Source organism: Tiliqua scincoides, chromosome 1 (assembly GCF_035046505.1).
Source record: "Tiliqua scincoides isolate rTilSci1 chromosome 1, rTilSci1.hap2, whole genome shotgun sequence".
In the NCBI taxonomy this organism is placed as follows: Eukaryota; Metazoa; Chordata; class Lepidosauria; order Squamata; family Scincidae; genus Tiliqua; species Tiliqua scincoides.
The window spans coordinates 72618430-72633194 of NC_089821.1; the positions used below are offsets into that span (position 1 = coordinate 72618430).

Genomic DNA, 14765 nt, shown 5'->3' on the forward strand with positions numbered 1-14765 from the left:
CCTCCCTGATCTGTTTCCTCATTTCAAGGTCCCCATCAGATTTCTGGTCTGGAGGACGATAGCACGCCCCCAGTATTACATCGCTGCACAAGCCTGGTAATTTAACCCACAGAGATTCTACGGTGGAGTCGGACCCACCTTCAATCTCTACTTTGCTGGATTCTATCCCTTCCTTAACATAAAGGGCCACCCCACCTCCAACACGCCCCTGCCTGTCCCTCCTGTAGAGTTTATAGCCTGGGATTGCGGTATCCCACTGATTCTCCGCATTCCACCAGGTTTCCGTTATGCCCACTATGTCAATATTTTCCCTTGTCACCAGACATTCCAGTTCTCCCACCTTTGCTCGTAGACTTCGGGCATTCGCATAAAAGCATTTATACACGGAATGCCCCAGGATGGGCTGCTTATTCGCTCCTTTGTCCCCGCATCCTCTCATTGTGCCAAACCGTCTATCACATCCCATCACCCTGCCTTTCCCAATTTCTTCTCCTACCCTGCCTTTGTCTTGTTGTTCTCTAACCTCCCCATCCTCATCCCATAGGGATGAGGAGTCCCGAACCGGATGCCCCTCGGCTCCTGTCGGCCTTCCCCCAGGGATCAGTTTAAAAGCTGCTCTGCCACCTTTTTAATGTTATGCGCCAGCAGTCTGGTTCCATTCTGGTTCAAATGGAGCCCGTCCCTCTTGTACAGGCCCCGCTTGTCCCAAAACGTTCCCCAGTGCCTAACGAATCTAAACCCCTCCTCCCTACACCACCGTCTCATCCACGCATTGAGACCCCTGATCTCCGCCTGCCTAGCTGGCCCTGCGCGTGGAACAGGTAGCACTTCAGAGAACGCTACCTTTGAGGTCCTGGCTTTCAGCTTCCTGCCTAAAAGCCTAAATTTGGCCTCCAGGACCTCCCAGCTACACTTGCCCACATCGTTGGTGCCGACATGCACCACAGCCGCTACCTCTCCCCCAGCACTGTCTACCAGCCTGTCTAGACGAGAAGTGATGTCCGCAACCTTCGCACCAGGCAGGCAAGTCACCATGCGGTCCTCACATCCGTCGCAAACCCCCCTCTCTATGTTTCTAATAATCGAATCCCCCACTACAAGAAGCCCCCGACCCCCCTCCCGCCGAGGAGTATCCCGAGTGCGCTCGGATACAGGCCCATCCCCTGGAGAAGGGATCCCCCCTAGGGGATTGTTTCCCTCCTCTCCAGGATGACGTCCTCCAGTCCCGAGACTTCCCACCCGTAAACTCTGTTCCCAGTCTGTTCCCAGAGTTTACTGAAAGCAAACCTGGTCAGTTTCATATAAAAGAATGTGCAGCACAAAACAAAAATGAACAACCTGAAGAGCATTTATTCAAAAAACAAAGGTTGTACATTATGGTGGTTCACCAGCAAAAAAAAGAAATACATGTATACAGTACAGTACTTGCTCTGTATTGCTGCACCATCTGGTGGTCCTGGCCAAAACAGCATTCAAGGTTGTCTCCCAACTTGTCTCAAAGAGATTCTCTAATCATGCTTCTTTTACCCAACCCACTCGCTTGATAAGAATCTGAAAGGATTCACATTCCAAAACAGGTCTGCTGCCATCCTGTGTGGTTAGCCCTGAAGACAGTGAGCAGACAGCAGCAAGGGAAGAAGAAGGAAGAATAAATGGATATTTTCCACAGATAAGGGTATCAGTACTGTTAATAATACTATGAGTATAAGGTCAAAAGATAACCAAAAATGAAAGGATGAAGATAAAGCACAAAGGGTATGTAAGCCTGAATCCCGGTACATTTAAAAGAAGAAGAAAAAGATGATTAACAGAAACATGAAAGTAATACTATCAGAAAACTAAGAATAACAAAATGGCACCATGACAGCTAAGATCATACAATGATCAGCGCTTGAATTTCTATTCTTCTCTCCATCAGTTAAGTAGGGACAAGATAAAAAGCTGCAAGTACTGGAGCCAGGGCTAGCACAAAAAGCACATGCTAACAAAAAATGGAATTTTTAAGAAGGATCTGGAAAGGTTCCCAGCCTTAGTGAAGTTCCTTTCTCTGTAAAATAGGAATATTACTTACCCTAGTGACTGGTCATGAGAACATATAAGGATTAGAACAAACACTGAAAAGGTTATAGAGACAATGCAAACCACAGCAATCTTCAAAAATAATTGCTCTATAATTGGTTCCAATGTTTTTAAAAAAAAAAAAAATCCAAAGGCTGAAATTAAAGGATTGGAATAGTACTGAAATGACAAAAACCACATAAAATACTTGGACTTTTCCCAGACATTAAAAAGAAAAACAAGCCTGAATGTAAAATGGGCCCAATCCTATCCAACTTTCCAGCATCAGTGCAACCAAAATGCAACCCCAAGGTAAGGGAATGAATGTTCCCATACCTTGAGGTGGTCTCTGTGTCTGCTTCCCCACCTTAGGATGCAGCGCACACCCCATTGGCACAGCTACACCAGGCCTGGAAAACTGGATAGGATTGGGCCCTAAGGCTGCAATCCTTACCACACTTTCCTGAGAGTAAGCCCCATTGAACAAAATAGGACTTACTTCTGAGTAGACCTGGTTTGAATTGTGCCCTAAGAGCCCAAACCAATGCATATCTACTAAAAAGTAAATTCCATTATAGTCAATTGGAATTACTCCAAAATAAATGTGGATAGGTTTGCAGCCCAATACTAGTGGCCAGCCCAACATAGCATGATAACATTATACAGTATACATACCCATTGCATTGTATGCAGAGCATAGCATTGCCTGGAGAGCATGGGTGGAGCATGAATTGTGAGAGTTTGTATTTAAACAAAGACTAATATGTGCTCCAGTACAGCATTACATGGTGTGTGTTTCAGTGAGTGTATAGCACCTAGAACTAATATCTTTAAAGGAGACCAAAAATAGACTTCAAGCCTATACACGCACTTCCTTGAGAGGAAATCTCATTCAATTCAAATATTCTTACTTCTTACAGCTGGGAAGCATTTCCTAATAAGAACATAAGAACAGCCCCACTGGATCAGGCCGCAGGCCCATCTAGTCCAGCTTCCTGTATCTCACAGCAGCCCCACCAAATGCCCCAGGGAGCCCACCTGATAACAAGAGACCTGCATCCTGGTGCCCTCCCTTGCATCTGGCATTCTGACATAGCCCATTTCTAAAATCAGGAGGTTGCACATACACATCATGGCTTGTAACCCGTAATGGATTTTTCCTCCAGAAACTTGTCCAATCCCCTTTTAAAGGCATCCAGGCCAGATGCCGTCACCACATCATGTGGCAAGGAGTTTCACAGACCAACCACACGCTGAGTAAAGAAATATTTTATTTTGTCTGTCCTAACTCTCCCAACACTCAATTGTAGTGGATGTCCCCTGGTTCTGGTGTTATGTGAGAGTGTAAAGAGCATCTCTCTATCCACTTTATCCATCCCATGCATAATTTTGTACGTCTCAATCATGTTCCCCTCAGGCGTCTCTTTTCTAGGCTGAAGAGGCCCAAACACCGTAGCCTTTCCTCATAAGGAAGATGCCCCAGCCCAGCAATCATCTTAGTTGCCCTCTTTTGCACCTTTTCCATTTCCACTATATCCTTTTTGAGATGCGGCAACCAGAACTGGACACAATACTCCAGGTGTGGACTTACCATAGATTTGTACAACAGCATTATAATATTAGCTGTTTCATTCTCACTACCTTTTCTAATGATCCCAAGCATAGAATTTAAAGAAGGTGAATTCTATGCTTGGCCTGCCGCTGCACATTGGGTTGACACTTTCAGCGACTTGTCTACCACCACCCCAAGATCTCTCCTGATCTGTCACAGACAGCTCAGAACCCATTAGCCCATATTTGAAGTTTTGATTTTTTGCCCCAATGTGCATGACCTTACACTTACTTACATTGAAGCACATCTGCCATTTTGCTGCCCATTCTGCCACTTTGGAGAGATCCTTCTGGAACTCCTCACAATCACTTCTGGTCTTCACCACTCAGAAAAGTTTGGTGTCGTCTGCAAACTTAGCCACCTCACTGCTCAACCCTTTCTCTAGGTCATTTATGAAGAGGTTGAAGAGCACTGGTCCCAGGACAGATCCTTGGGGCACACCGCTTTTCACCTCTCTCCATTGTGAAAATTGCCCATTTGACACCCACTCTCTGTTTCCTGGTCTTTAACCAGGTCTCAATCCAGGAGAGGACCTGCCATCTAATTCCCTGACTGTGGAGTTTTTTCAGTAGCCTTTGGTGAGGCACCGTGTCGAATGCCTTCTGAAAGTCCAGATATATAATATCCACCGGTTCTCCCACATCCACATGCCTGTTGACCTTTTCAAAGAATTCTAAAAGGTTTGTGAGGCAAGACTTACCCTTACAGAAGCCATGCTGATTCTCCCTCAGCAAGGCTTGTTTGTCTATGTGTTTTGAGATTCTATCTTTGATGAGGCATTCCACCATCTTACCCGGTATAGATGTTAGCTGACTGGCCTATAGTTTCCGGGGTCCCCCGTCTTTCCCTTTTTAAAGATCAGCCTGACATTTGCTATCCTCCAATCCTCTGGCACTGTTGCCATTTTGAGGGACAAGTTGCATATTTTAGTCAAGAGATCAGCAACTTAATTCTTCAATTCCTTAATAACTCTTGGGTGGATGCCTTCAGGGCCCAGTGACTTATTGATCTTTAATTTATCAATGAGATCTGAAACATCTTCTCTTTTAACTTCTATCTGACTTAATTCCTTGGTCAGGAGGGGCCGTTTGGGCAGCGGTGTCTGCCCAAGGTCTTCTGCCATGAAGACAGATGCAAAGAACTCATTCAATTTCTCTGCCATCTCTAAGTCGTCTTTTATTTCCCCTTTCCCTCCCTCACCATCCAGAGGGCCAACTGCTTCTCTGGCGGGTTTCTTGCTTCTAACATATTTGAAGAAGCTTTTATTATTCCCCTTAATGCTGCTGGCCATGTGTTCCTCATAGTCTCTCCTCATAGCCATGTGTTCCTCATAGCCTCCCGTCTCAACTTCTTACATTTCTTTTGCCACCGTTTATGTTCCTTTTTATTCTCCTCATTAGGAGAATGAAACACTTCCATTTACGGAAAGAAGCTTCCTTGCCCTTTACGGCCTCTCTAACTTGGCTGGTTAGCCATGCGGGCACCCTCCTGGACTTAGTCGAGTCCTTCTTCCTTTGCGGTATACACTTCCGCTGGGCCTCTATTACTGTTGATTTGAGCAACCTCCATGCTCTCTGTAGAGACTGGACTCTTTTTACCTTCCCTTTCAACCTCCTTCTTACCAGCCTCCTCATTTGAGGGAAGTCCACTCATTGGAAGTCAAGGGTTTTTGTGAGAGATTTGCCCAGTATTCTTCCCCTGACGTGCATGTCGAAACGGATCGCAGCATGATCACTGTTCCCCAATGGCTCAGTAACATTGACATGTCTAACCAGGTCCTGAGTACCGCACAATATTAAATCCAGAGTCACCTGTCCTCGGGTGGGCTCCATGACTAGCTGCTCTAAGGCACAGTCATTTAGCATGTCAAGGAATCCGGTCTCCTTTTCATGCCCAGAACACAAATTGACCCAGTCAATATGAGGATAATTGAAGTCCCCCATGATTACAACCCTGACCCTCCTTGTCACCTCCCTGATCTGTTTCCTCATTTCAAGGTCCCCTTCCGGTTTCTGGTCTGGAGGATTATAGTATGCCCCCAGTATTACATCACTCCTCGGGCCTGGTAATTTAACCCATAGAGATTCTATGGAGTCAGACCCACCTTCAATCTCTACTTTGCTGGATTCTATCCCTTCCTTGACATAAAGGGCCACCCCACCTCCAACACACCCCTCCCTGACCCTCCTGTAGAGTTTATAGCCTGGGATTGTGGTATCCCATTGATTCTCCACATTCCACCAGGTTTCCGTTATGCCCACTATGTCAATGTTTTCCCTTGTCACCAGACATTCCAGTTCTCCCATCTTTGCTCGGAGACTTTGGGCATTTGCCTAAAAGCATTTGTACATGAAATGCCCCAGGATGGGCTGCGTATAGCTTCTTTATCCCTGAATCCTCTCATTGTGCCAAACCTTCTATCACATCCCATCATGCTACCATTCCCAATCTCTTCTGCTACTCTGCCTTTACTTTGTTGTTCTCTAACCTCCCCATCCTCGTCCCATAGGGATGAGGAGTCCCTAACCGGATGCCCCTCGGCTCCTGTTGGCTTTCCCCCAGGGATCAGTTTAAAAGCTGCTCTGCCACCTTTTTATCGTTATGTGCCAGCGGTCTGGTTCCATTCTGGTTCAAGTGAAGCCCGTCCCTCTTGTACAGGCCCCGCTTGTCCCAAAACGTTCCCCAGTGCCTAACGAATCTAAACTCTTCCTCCCTACGCCACCGTCTCATCCACGCATTGAGACCCCTGACCTCCGCCTGCCTAGCTGGCCCTGCGCGTGAAACAGGTAGCACTTCAGAGAACGCTACCTTTGAGGTTCTGGCTTTCAGCTTCCTACCTAATAATCTAAATTTGGCCTTCAGGACCTCCCAGCGACACTTGCCCAAGTCGTTGGTGCCGACATGCACCGCAACCGCTACCTCTCCCCAGCACTACCAGCCTCTCTGGACAAGAAGTGATGTCCGCAACCTTCGCACCTGGTAGATAAGTCGCCATGCGGTCCTCACATCTGTTGCAATATTTTTCACAATTTTGAAACTATGGTTCAGCATCTGGTATGATTTGGCATGAAGCAGTCTTACACAAAGCTAAAAATGGATTAAAATATTCAGAACTTTTTAAATGATCATCAAATGGTATGGGAGAGAGGAATGTTGCAGACATTATCCAATAGCTGCCCATGTGCATACATACAGCCATATTCCACACAGCACGCCAAATTGGAATCAACATGCCAGCAGTGGAGGAAAGGTGGTGTTCCAGTTTGGATTATATTGAGAAAATTCCATTTCTCTGCAGGGCCAGCCAAAGACCTGCTGACAAGGCATGTCAAATGCTGCCCCCTTACCCAATGATGTGCCAGCCTCTGCTCCTCCCACTCTTCAGTGTTCTAGCTCAGCACTCTCTTCCCCTCTTCCTTTTCCAATCCAGGGAGTGGAAGAAGTGCAGTGAAGCAAAGTGGGCAGACAAAGATGGAACCCCCCCCCCATTGTCTAAGACAGCTGCCTCAGTTGGCCTCATGGATGGGCCAACCCTGTTTCCCTGCCACAGATGTGCTAGTTCAAGAAACTTCCTTCAGTAAGGGATGGAGTTCAGCCACAATCGGAAGGATTGCTATTTTAGGGGGCATTCAAGGACAGGCGATAACCCATTGCCCCTATGCTCTGTCTGGCTCCATGTGCTTTTTATTGACCATGGTTTTATTAAATGGCTGCTTCATTTTATCGTGGTTTTTACTATGCCTGTTTCATCCTTAAGCCACTTTGTGGAGACTACTGAATGGAAAGGAGGGGTGTAAATGTAATAATAAAAAAAGAAACATTCAGATCTCCTACAACAGTGTTCTTCAACCTTGGGGATGGGACACAAATGAGGTCAGGAAGCCTCAGTTGTGGGGTAGCAGCAACTTCCAGGAATGGAAAAGGTTGAAGACCACTGGATTAGAGCAACACCAGGTAAAGGGGTAGGCATGTGGTGTACCCCTTCAAGAACCAAGGGATTGTGTCCCAGTCCTGCTCAGGTTCTTAGCAATTATGCTAAAATAGCATTCACCAGTGCCAGGCTTCATGGTAACCTTTTCTGCTCTCTCATTTGGTTACAGTGAACAGTGCTGGGAGGGCATCACAGGTGCAGGGAGTGGGCAGTGATGGGGTTGGGGGTGGGCAGATAGGGTCTTGATAGGGGGTGCAGGATTGATAGCGGGGTCCCAGTCTCCTACTGTAAAAATATAGAGATTAGGTATAAGGTTGGCAAATAGGATAATGTAGAATCTAAGGAAGATTGAAGAGCAGTAAGTTTCTAGGATTGGTGCCCTCTTTCTGTCCTGTTGTCTTTTAGGGAAGGTGATTGTTGAAGTATTAGCTGAGTCATGGGGTCAAGATAAGCTTTTCAGGAGAAAGAGAAGAGATATAAAAGGAAGTGCCTGGGAACCAGCATTTGTCTGTTCTGTTTGTTGCTTGGGTTTGCTTTCTACTCTTTTGAACTCTGGAATTGGTAGGTTGTTTTTTTTTAAAGTAATCTGGGTTTTGCAGTTCTCTGGTAGGAGGGTGTGTCTGTGTAAGTATATTTATTTACAGCCCAATCCTATTCATGCTTTCCTGGGAGTAAGCCCATTGACTCTAATTGGACTTAATTCTGCATAGACATGCATAGGATTGGGCTGTTTGTTTACTGGTTCTATGCCTTTCTTCATACTTAGTCATTGACAACCTTTAGTTCTCCTTTATGTAAAGTTATTTCTGGAATAAATATCTTTTTAATCAATTTTTTATGGCATGTATTCCCTGGGATTTTCAGATATACGCTCAGCCTATATTTAGTGGCCTTGAATATTCTCAGTCCTAAGAGTCCTGAGGTATGGCTACCTTTACACATACTTAAATACACATAAAAAATGCATGTGCGTACACACACACAGTGGGGTTGTGGCATGAAAAAGGGTTTAGACCACTGCCCTACAACAGCTGAATTGCAAGGTTATGATATGACAGTGTGTGTGGTTGGGAAAGGGCTTCACAGCCCAATCCTATCCGCCTTTTCCTAACAACATAAGAAGAGCCCTGCCAGATCAGGCCATAGGCCCATCTAATCCAGCTTCCTGTATCTCACAGTGGCCCACCAAATGCCTCAGGGAGCACACAAAAGACAGTAAGAGACCTGCTGTCTTGCATCTGACATAGCCCATTTCTAAAATCAGGAGGTTGCACATACGCATCACCCGTGGTGGTTTTTTCCTCCAGAAATTGGTCCAACCCCCTTTTAAAGGTATCCAGGCCAGATGCCAGATCCAGTGCACATCCAGTGGCAAGGAGTTCCACAGACCGACCACACGCTGAGTAAAGAAATATTTTCTTTTGTGTGTCCTCCCAACACTCAATTTTAGTGGAGTAAACGCTATTCACTCTAATGGGACTTCCATCTGAGTAGGATTGGGCTGCCAATGAATGCAGTTTCCCAATCCCTGAAACAGGACTGAGAAGGCTTTACTGCTCCCGCCACTTCCCATTTCCAAGAACGCTGCCTGCGTGCTCAGCGATGACGATCCCCTGACCAAGCCCCGCTCCGCTTTCGCTCTTGGTGCCCCAGCTGGGTGCGCGGCGGCTCGCGCCCCCCTGCAGGCCACTCGCATTCCGCCGGGCGGGAAGCGACCACAAGGGGCGGGAGCGGCTGCGGGTGGGAGGGGTGTTGTGCTGCAAGCCGGGGCCAGGTTGGCTGCTGGCTGCGCAGAGCATGGCTTGGCTGGGCTGGCGGCTGCTGCTGCGGATCCGGGCTGTGGTTGCAGCGCTCGCCGCCTCGTGTGGCCGGCTGGTTTCCCGGTGCCGGACGGGGCGCCGCTCTCCTTCAGTGCTCATGGCCTTGGCCGGCCCCCTGCTCTTCCGTATCGGGTGAGTCGCTGGCTCGGGAGCCTGGTCATGCCCGGGGAGGAGGAGGATCGCGGTGTCCCGGCTGGCACTGCAGAGTGGGGGCGCCTGGAGGAAGGGGGCAAGGGTGCTGGGGGACAGTGCCCTTGGTCCTGCCATTGCACCATGTCAGCAGAGCTATAGGAATCTGGGGGGGGGGGAGCTCCATGTTGCGGGGATCTGCGTGTGCAGGGCTGCTCCAGGGTCGCTTGAATGGGAAGAAGGGCTGTGGACTGGGGGGGGGGGCTACCTGTGCGCATGTGTATTGTACCAATATAGATTTTACAAGAGAGCTAGCTGTCAGTCATGGTTTGGTATGCGTGGAATAGGAATTCTGTCCAGGACAGTATACATCTTAGATATAAGGGTACTTGCTCGCAGTGGTACAAGAAGAAGCAGGGCCATATGGGTCTGGGGTGGCTCTGGAAGAGAAGTGGTCCATGGTTCTACGACCGTCTCTAGGACAGCGATTTTCAACCTTTTCCATCGCACGGCGCACTGACAAGGCGATAAAATTGTCAAGGCACACCAACCGTTTTTGGACAATTGACAAGGCACACCATGCTGCGGGGGGGGGCTCAAACCCCAATGGCCCCTACTAATAAATGACCCTCCTCAAACGCCTGTCGGCACACCTGCGGACCATTCGCAGCACACCAGTGTGCCACAGGTTGAAAATCGCTGGTCTAGGAGGAACATGCTGGGTGATTCCATGGGGAGACTTCCAGCACAATCTTATGCATGTCTACTCAGAAGTAAACTATACTGAGTTCAGTGGGACTTACTCCCAGGTAAGTGTGAATAGGATTGCAGCCTTGGGTGGCTTTGCAGGGCTAAGTAATGGCATGCATTTGCCTTCACAAGCAGGGATATAGGGAGCATGTAGTTCTGTGGGTTAGTGAAGTGGGCAGTTGCATGCATTTTATGTATCTGTGGAACCTATGCATGCTTCTGAGAAATGGTCCTGCGAAGGCAAAGCTTTGAATTTTTGAATGCATAAAAGCTATTGCATTTTATGAATGTTGTGAGTTACTTTGGAGACTCCAATCAAAAATCAAGATACAAACCTAATAATAATTACTAATACTAATAATTAATACTAACAATAGTTACCAATACTAATAATAATACTGATTATAAAAGTAGATATAATAGAGTGGCTCAAATGATCCATTGGAATTGATGCAGAAATTACAACATTGAAAAAGTTAATAATTTGTGGGAGCATAAACCAGAAATGGTGACAGAAAATGAGAAAGTCAAGATCTTGTGGGATTTTAGAATATAAACTGATAAAATTTTGGCGCGTAATACACTAGATATTACAGTAATAGAAAAAAGGAAAGTGACCATGATTGACATAGCAGTACCTGGCGATAGTAGGTATTGATGAAAATAGTAGGTATTGATGAAAAAGAGCATGAAAAAATTAGTAAGCATCAGAATTTAAAAATTGAAATCCAGAGATTATGGCACGAGCCAGCGGTTATCACCAATCACAACTGGAATGTGATTGGTACACTGGGTGCTGTCCCAAAAATGCTTGAACTGCATTTAAAACATCTGAATATTGACAGAATTACTATTGGTCAAATTCAAAAAGCTACCCTGCTTGGTTCAGCATGCATTATTCATAAACCTATTACAGCGTTCTAGGCCCTGGGTAGGACCTGACTAGTAATTACTGCTGAGTCCAGCTAAAGAACTGGCAGCTGTGATACGCAAGAAATAATAATAATAATATGAATGTGTAGGGATATAAAATACCTTGATGTAGGGTGGATCTAAGGGACTAGAAGGCTTTTGCTGCTGCTGCTGCTGCTGTAAGATTGAGGGCTGGTTTTCAGTCATAATCTCCACCTTTCTAATTTTGGAGTGAAGCAATCCCACTTGTGCATGTGTGAACCCAAAAGAGAGTCTGTTTTCAGCAGCTCTGATTGGTTAGCTTTGGCTTTCACAGTACTTACAGGTTGTTCCTCTTACACCACGGAGAACACATGTAATGTGGGCAGGTATTTTCTGTCCCTGCTGCCACAGTCACATTTCACTTTCCTTTCCCTGAAATGGTAAACTGCTGACCACATCTGACATCAGTGTGCATGTTCTCTGGAAAACTCTCAGTTATTCATGGGAAAAAAAGAACAAGAACAATGTTCCAATACAACACATTCATAGCAATACATGCATTTTCTCCCAGCTTCTGGGATATCATTCAGAAGTGGAGCTGTGCTGGCCTGTGTTGACCATGTAAAGCATCTTTTCATGCTGAATTGAGGGCCACGTGGTGTGTGGAATTGCAGAGAGGCAATGGGCCAAAACGGGAGCATGGCAAATCTCGAGGGGGAGGAAGGGAGTGAATGAGAAGAAGCAGCAGTTTTAAGGTCATATAAAAAAGGAAAGCACAGAGGCTTGCTTGAGGAAGAGAAATCTGTGCTATGAGCAGCATAAGGCAGGGAAAAAAACTTCCAAAGTGCAATTAATAACAGGTCTTTAAGTGTTTACTCCTGTCATTGTCTTTTCTTGCTGTAGGGGTGCTAAAGGGCTGTTATGTTGAGAAACTGGGAGCAGGCAGACAACTGCATGCTAGAAGCACTTATATTCCTCTTAAGAGATCTGCCATGATTATTGGCTGCTAGGGAAAATGATTGGCAGGGACTGTCTTGAAGCAGAACCAGATTCCTCATCCCTTGTGACATCCATAGCCAAAATGGGTGCTTTCTAAAGAGTAATGGGCAGACTGGTGAGAGGAGATGCCTGACCAAGTTATAGCTCAGTACTGGGACATGTAGGAGGTGGAGGAAGAATGATGGTGTCATGTACATGTATAGAGCAGAAATGGTGGCGCCTTTGATTTAATCCCAAGAAGAAATCATCTCTTTTGCTGCCAGCTCCTTCCACCCATGCAAATAAGTAGAAATAATGGAGCCTCTGATATAATCCCAAGAAGGAATTCTCTTTTGCTGCCAGCTCCTTCCACCCAATCAAATAATCTGTAATACAGAGAAGCTGAATGGTTAGAGGGGCTACTGTATTTGTGTTGTGCTAGCATATACGTGTCTAAATAGAGAGTCTCACATCACAACTGTTGTGTCACACAGACATCTACAGAGCTTTGATCTGAGACCCTAGCCCTGCAGGTGAATTGCTCTTTCAAGGAACACCCACAGTCATTAAAGAAACGTTAAGGAAATTCCTGAGATCCTTCCGGAGCCATAGCTATAGGCCCATTCATGTCAATGAAATGGTGAAACTCATAACAGCATTTGGCAAAATATCAAAACTAGAATATGGGATGAAAAGCTATTATACAAATATATAATAAAATGGAGAATTTTTCCCCAACAGTGCCCCCATTGAACTCTGGGGCACACAGCCAGAATAGGTTATTTTGACAAACTGCATGTTTTATTTCATGAGAGACAGAAACCATGATGCGTATTAGCTAAGGCCCAAAGCAAATGTCAGTTACTCTGTGGGAAAATGCATCCATGAGTCATATTTGTGTTCTTACCAATGTGGGATTTGCAGGCACACGTTCACTAGAGTCCAGGATTTTCTTTGATGCAAAAGCCGCCTAGTCTCTTCTCTGGTACTGTCAGTCATCTTTCAGCCAACTTCCTGGGTCTGCATATATCCCAGCAGCACTTGCCAATGGAAAGGAGTGCCCTTCTGTGCGCAGTGCACATCCTGCTCTGGCCAGTGACAGCAAGACACATGCTGTTTGTTTTCTGTGCCAGTATGCATGGAAGGCTGACCTTGCTCACATGGGAGCAAGCTGCTGGCCTCTCCTTTGTGGCTTCTGAGCAAGTGGGTATAGGATCCTGCCCCAAAAGAGACACCCTCCCATCCCCCCCCACACATTTTCACACCCACATTCAGACATGCAGACAAAAATATTTTCATTTTGTTCTCCTTCCATTCCTCACTCTTGTTCACGTGCCCTTGCTATGCGTCTTGGGATACAATTCTATACCCATTTCCTGAGATTAAACCCTATTGAACACAGTGGAACTTGCTTCTCAGTAGATATGCATTGAATGATCATGATAGGATTAACTCATTGATGAGGACCATCCTCCCCAGTTGAAAGTGGGGGAGGAGAGGAGAGGGAAGGGCAGTGAAGAACAAATGGAGAAGGGGGCAGCAAAGGTGCTATTGCCCGTCTGCCTTGGTGCCATCCTTTACACACTTGCCTGGGAATAAGATCCATTGAACATAGTGGAATTACTTCTGAGTAGGTATACCCAGCAGCCCCCACCCCTCTCTCCAGTGCCTTCCCCTCCCCCAATCCCAAGCAGATCCCAAGTGCCAGGCAAGGGAGCAAAGCATACCCACTCCTGGCTTTAGTCATGTTTTTGCAGATGGTTTCCCTGTGAAGGGCATTGAGTGGGGGGAAGGAAGCTCAATGGAAGGAAGCATGTTTAATGCAGGCACTCTCAGCAAGAAGACCAATACAAGTGGACAAGCAGTAGTTTTGCAAGACAAATTGTGAGCCTCCTTCCCTATGACTTGAACTGCAATCCTAGATAAATTTTCCTGGGAGTAATCGAGCCCCTTTAAACACAGTGGGGCTTTCTTCTATATAGCCATACTTAGGGCAATATAATCAGCAGAACTCCCCCCTCCCCAATATCTCTCCAGTGGGTTCTGTTGGCTGTCCTCTCTTTCCGCCAGCTACCAGTCAGATAGAGGAAAAGATCGAGCAAAAGCTGCTTTTGCTGCTGTCTCACCTACTCACCACAAGGAACAGAGAGAAGTTTAAAGCCAAGAACAATGAGAGGGTGAGCTGCAGCAAAGGTGGACACTGCCAGGCGCCAGACTAAGATGCCATCTTGCCTCCTTCGAAGACTGGAAATTCTCAAATATTAAAAATCCCATGTGTTTTGCAACCACACATTCAAAACCCCACGTCCAAACCCATGGATTAAGAGGTGAAAAGGTAGGGAAGATCTTTTTGGATATTCCATGGCAAAAAAAACAAAAACGAATGGATATCTTATTGATAAGGAAACCCGCATGGGTTTAGCCTCAAAATGTGTGGTTAATTCTGTAGGAAATGCCCATTTTCTCATGGGTTTCTGCATGTTATGGTTTGGGTCTGAGAAGGCTAGGGAAGTGGTGGCCCACTATTCTGACAAGTATACTTCAGGTGTGCTTCATTTGATTCTCACTCTTGTGTATACAGTAGCCTATATTT

At 46.2% G+C, this 14765-nt stretch overlaps 2 protein-coding genes across 2 annotated transcripts in view; one reads left to right on the top strand and one right to left on the bottom strand.

Moving 5' to 3' along the window:
- CATIP (ciliogenesis associated TTC17 interacting protein) overlaps positions 1 to 9297 on the bottom strand; it is a 33356-nt gene extending 24059 nt beyond the window's left edge. Inside the window, exon 1 of the mRNA XM_066621294.1 lies at positions 9156 to 9297. Within this exon, the coding sequence (XP_066477391.1) occupies positions 9156 to 9297 (142 nt within the window). The remainder of the gene's footprint in view (positions 1 to 9155) is intronic.
- A 98-nt stretch (positions 9298 to 9395) lies between these two features.
- LOC136656791 (probable hydrolase PNKD) overlaps positions 9396 to 14765 on the top strand; it is a 39037-nt gene continuing 33667 nt past the window's right edge. The window contains exon 1 of the mRNA XM_066633106.1: positions 9396 to 9553. Within this exon, the coding sequence (XP_066489203.1) occupies positions 9399 to 9553 (155 nt within the window). The 5' untranslated portion in view covers positions 9396 to 9398. The remainder of the gene's footprint in view (positions 9554 to 14765) is intronic.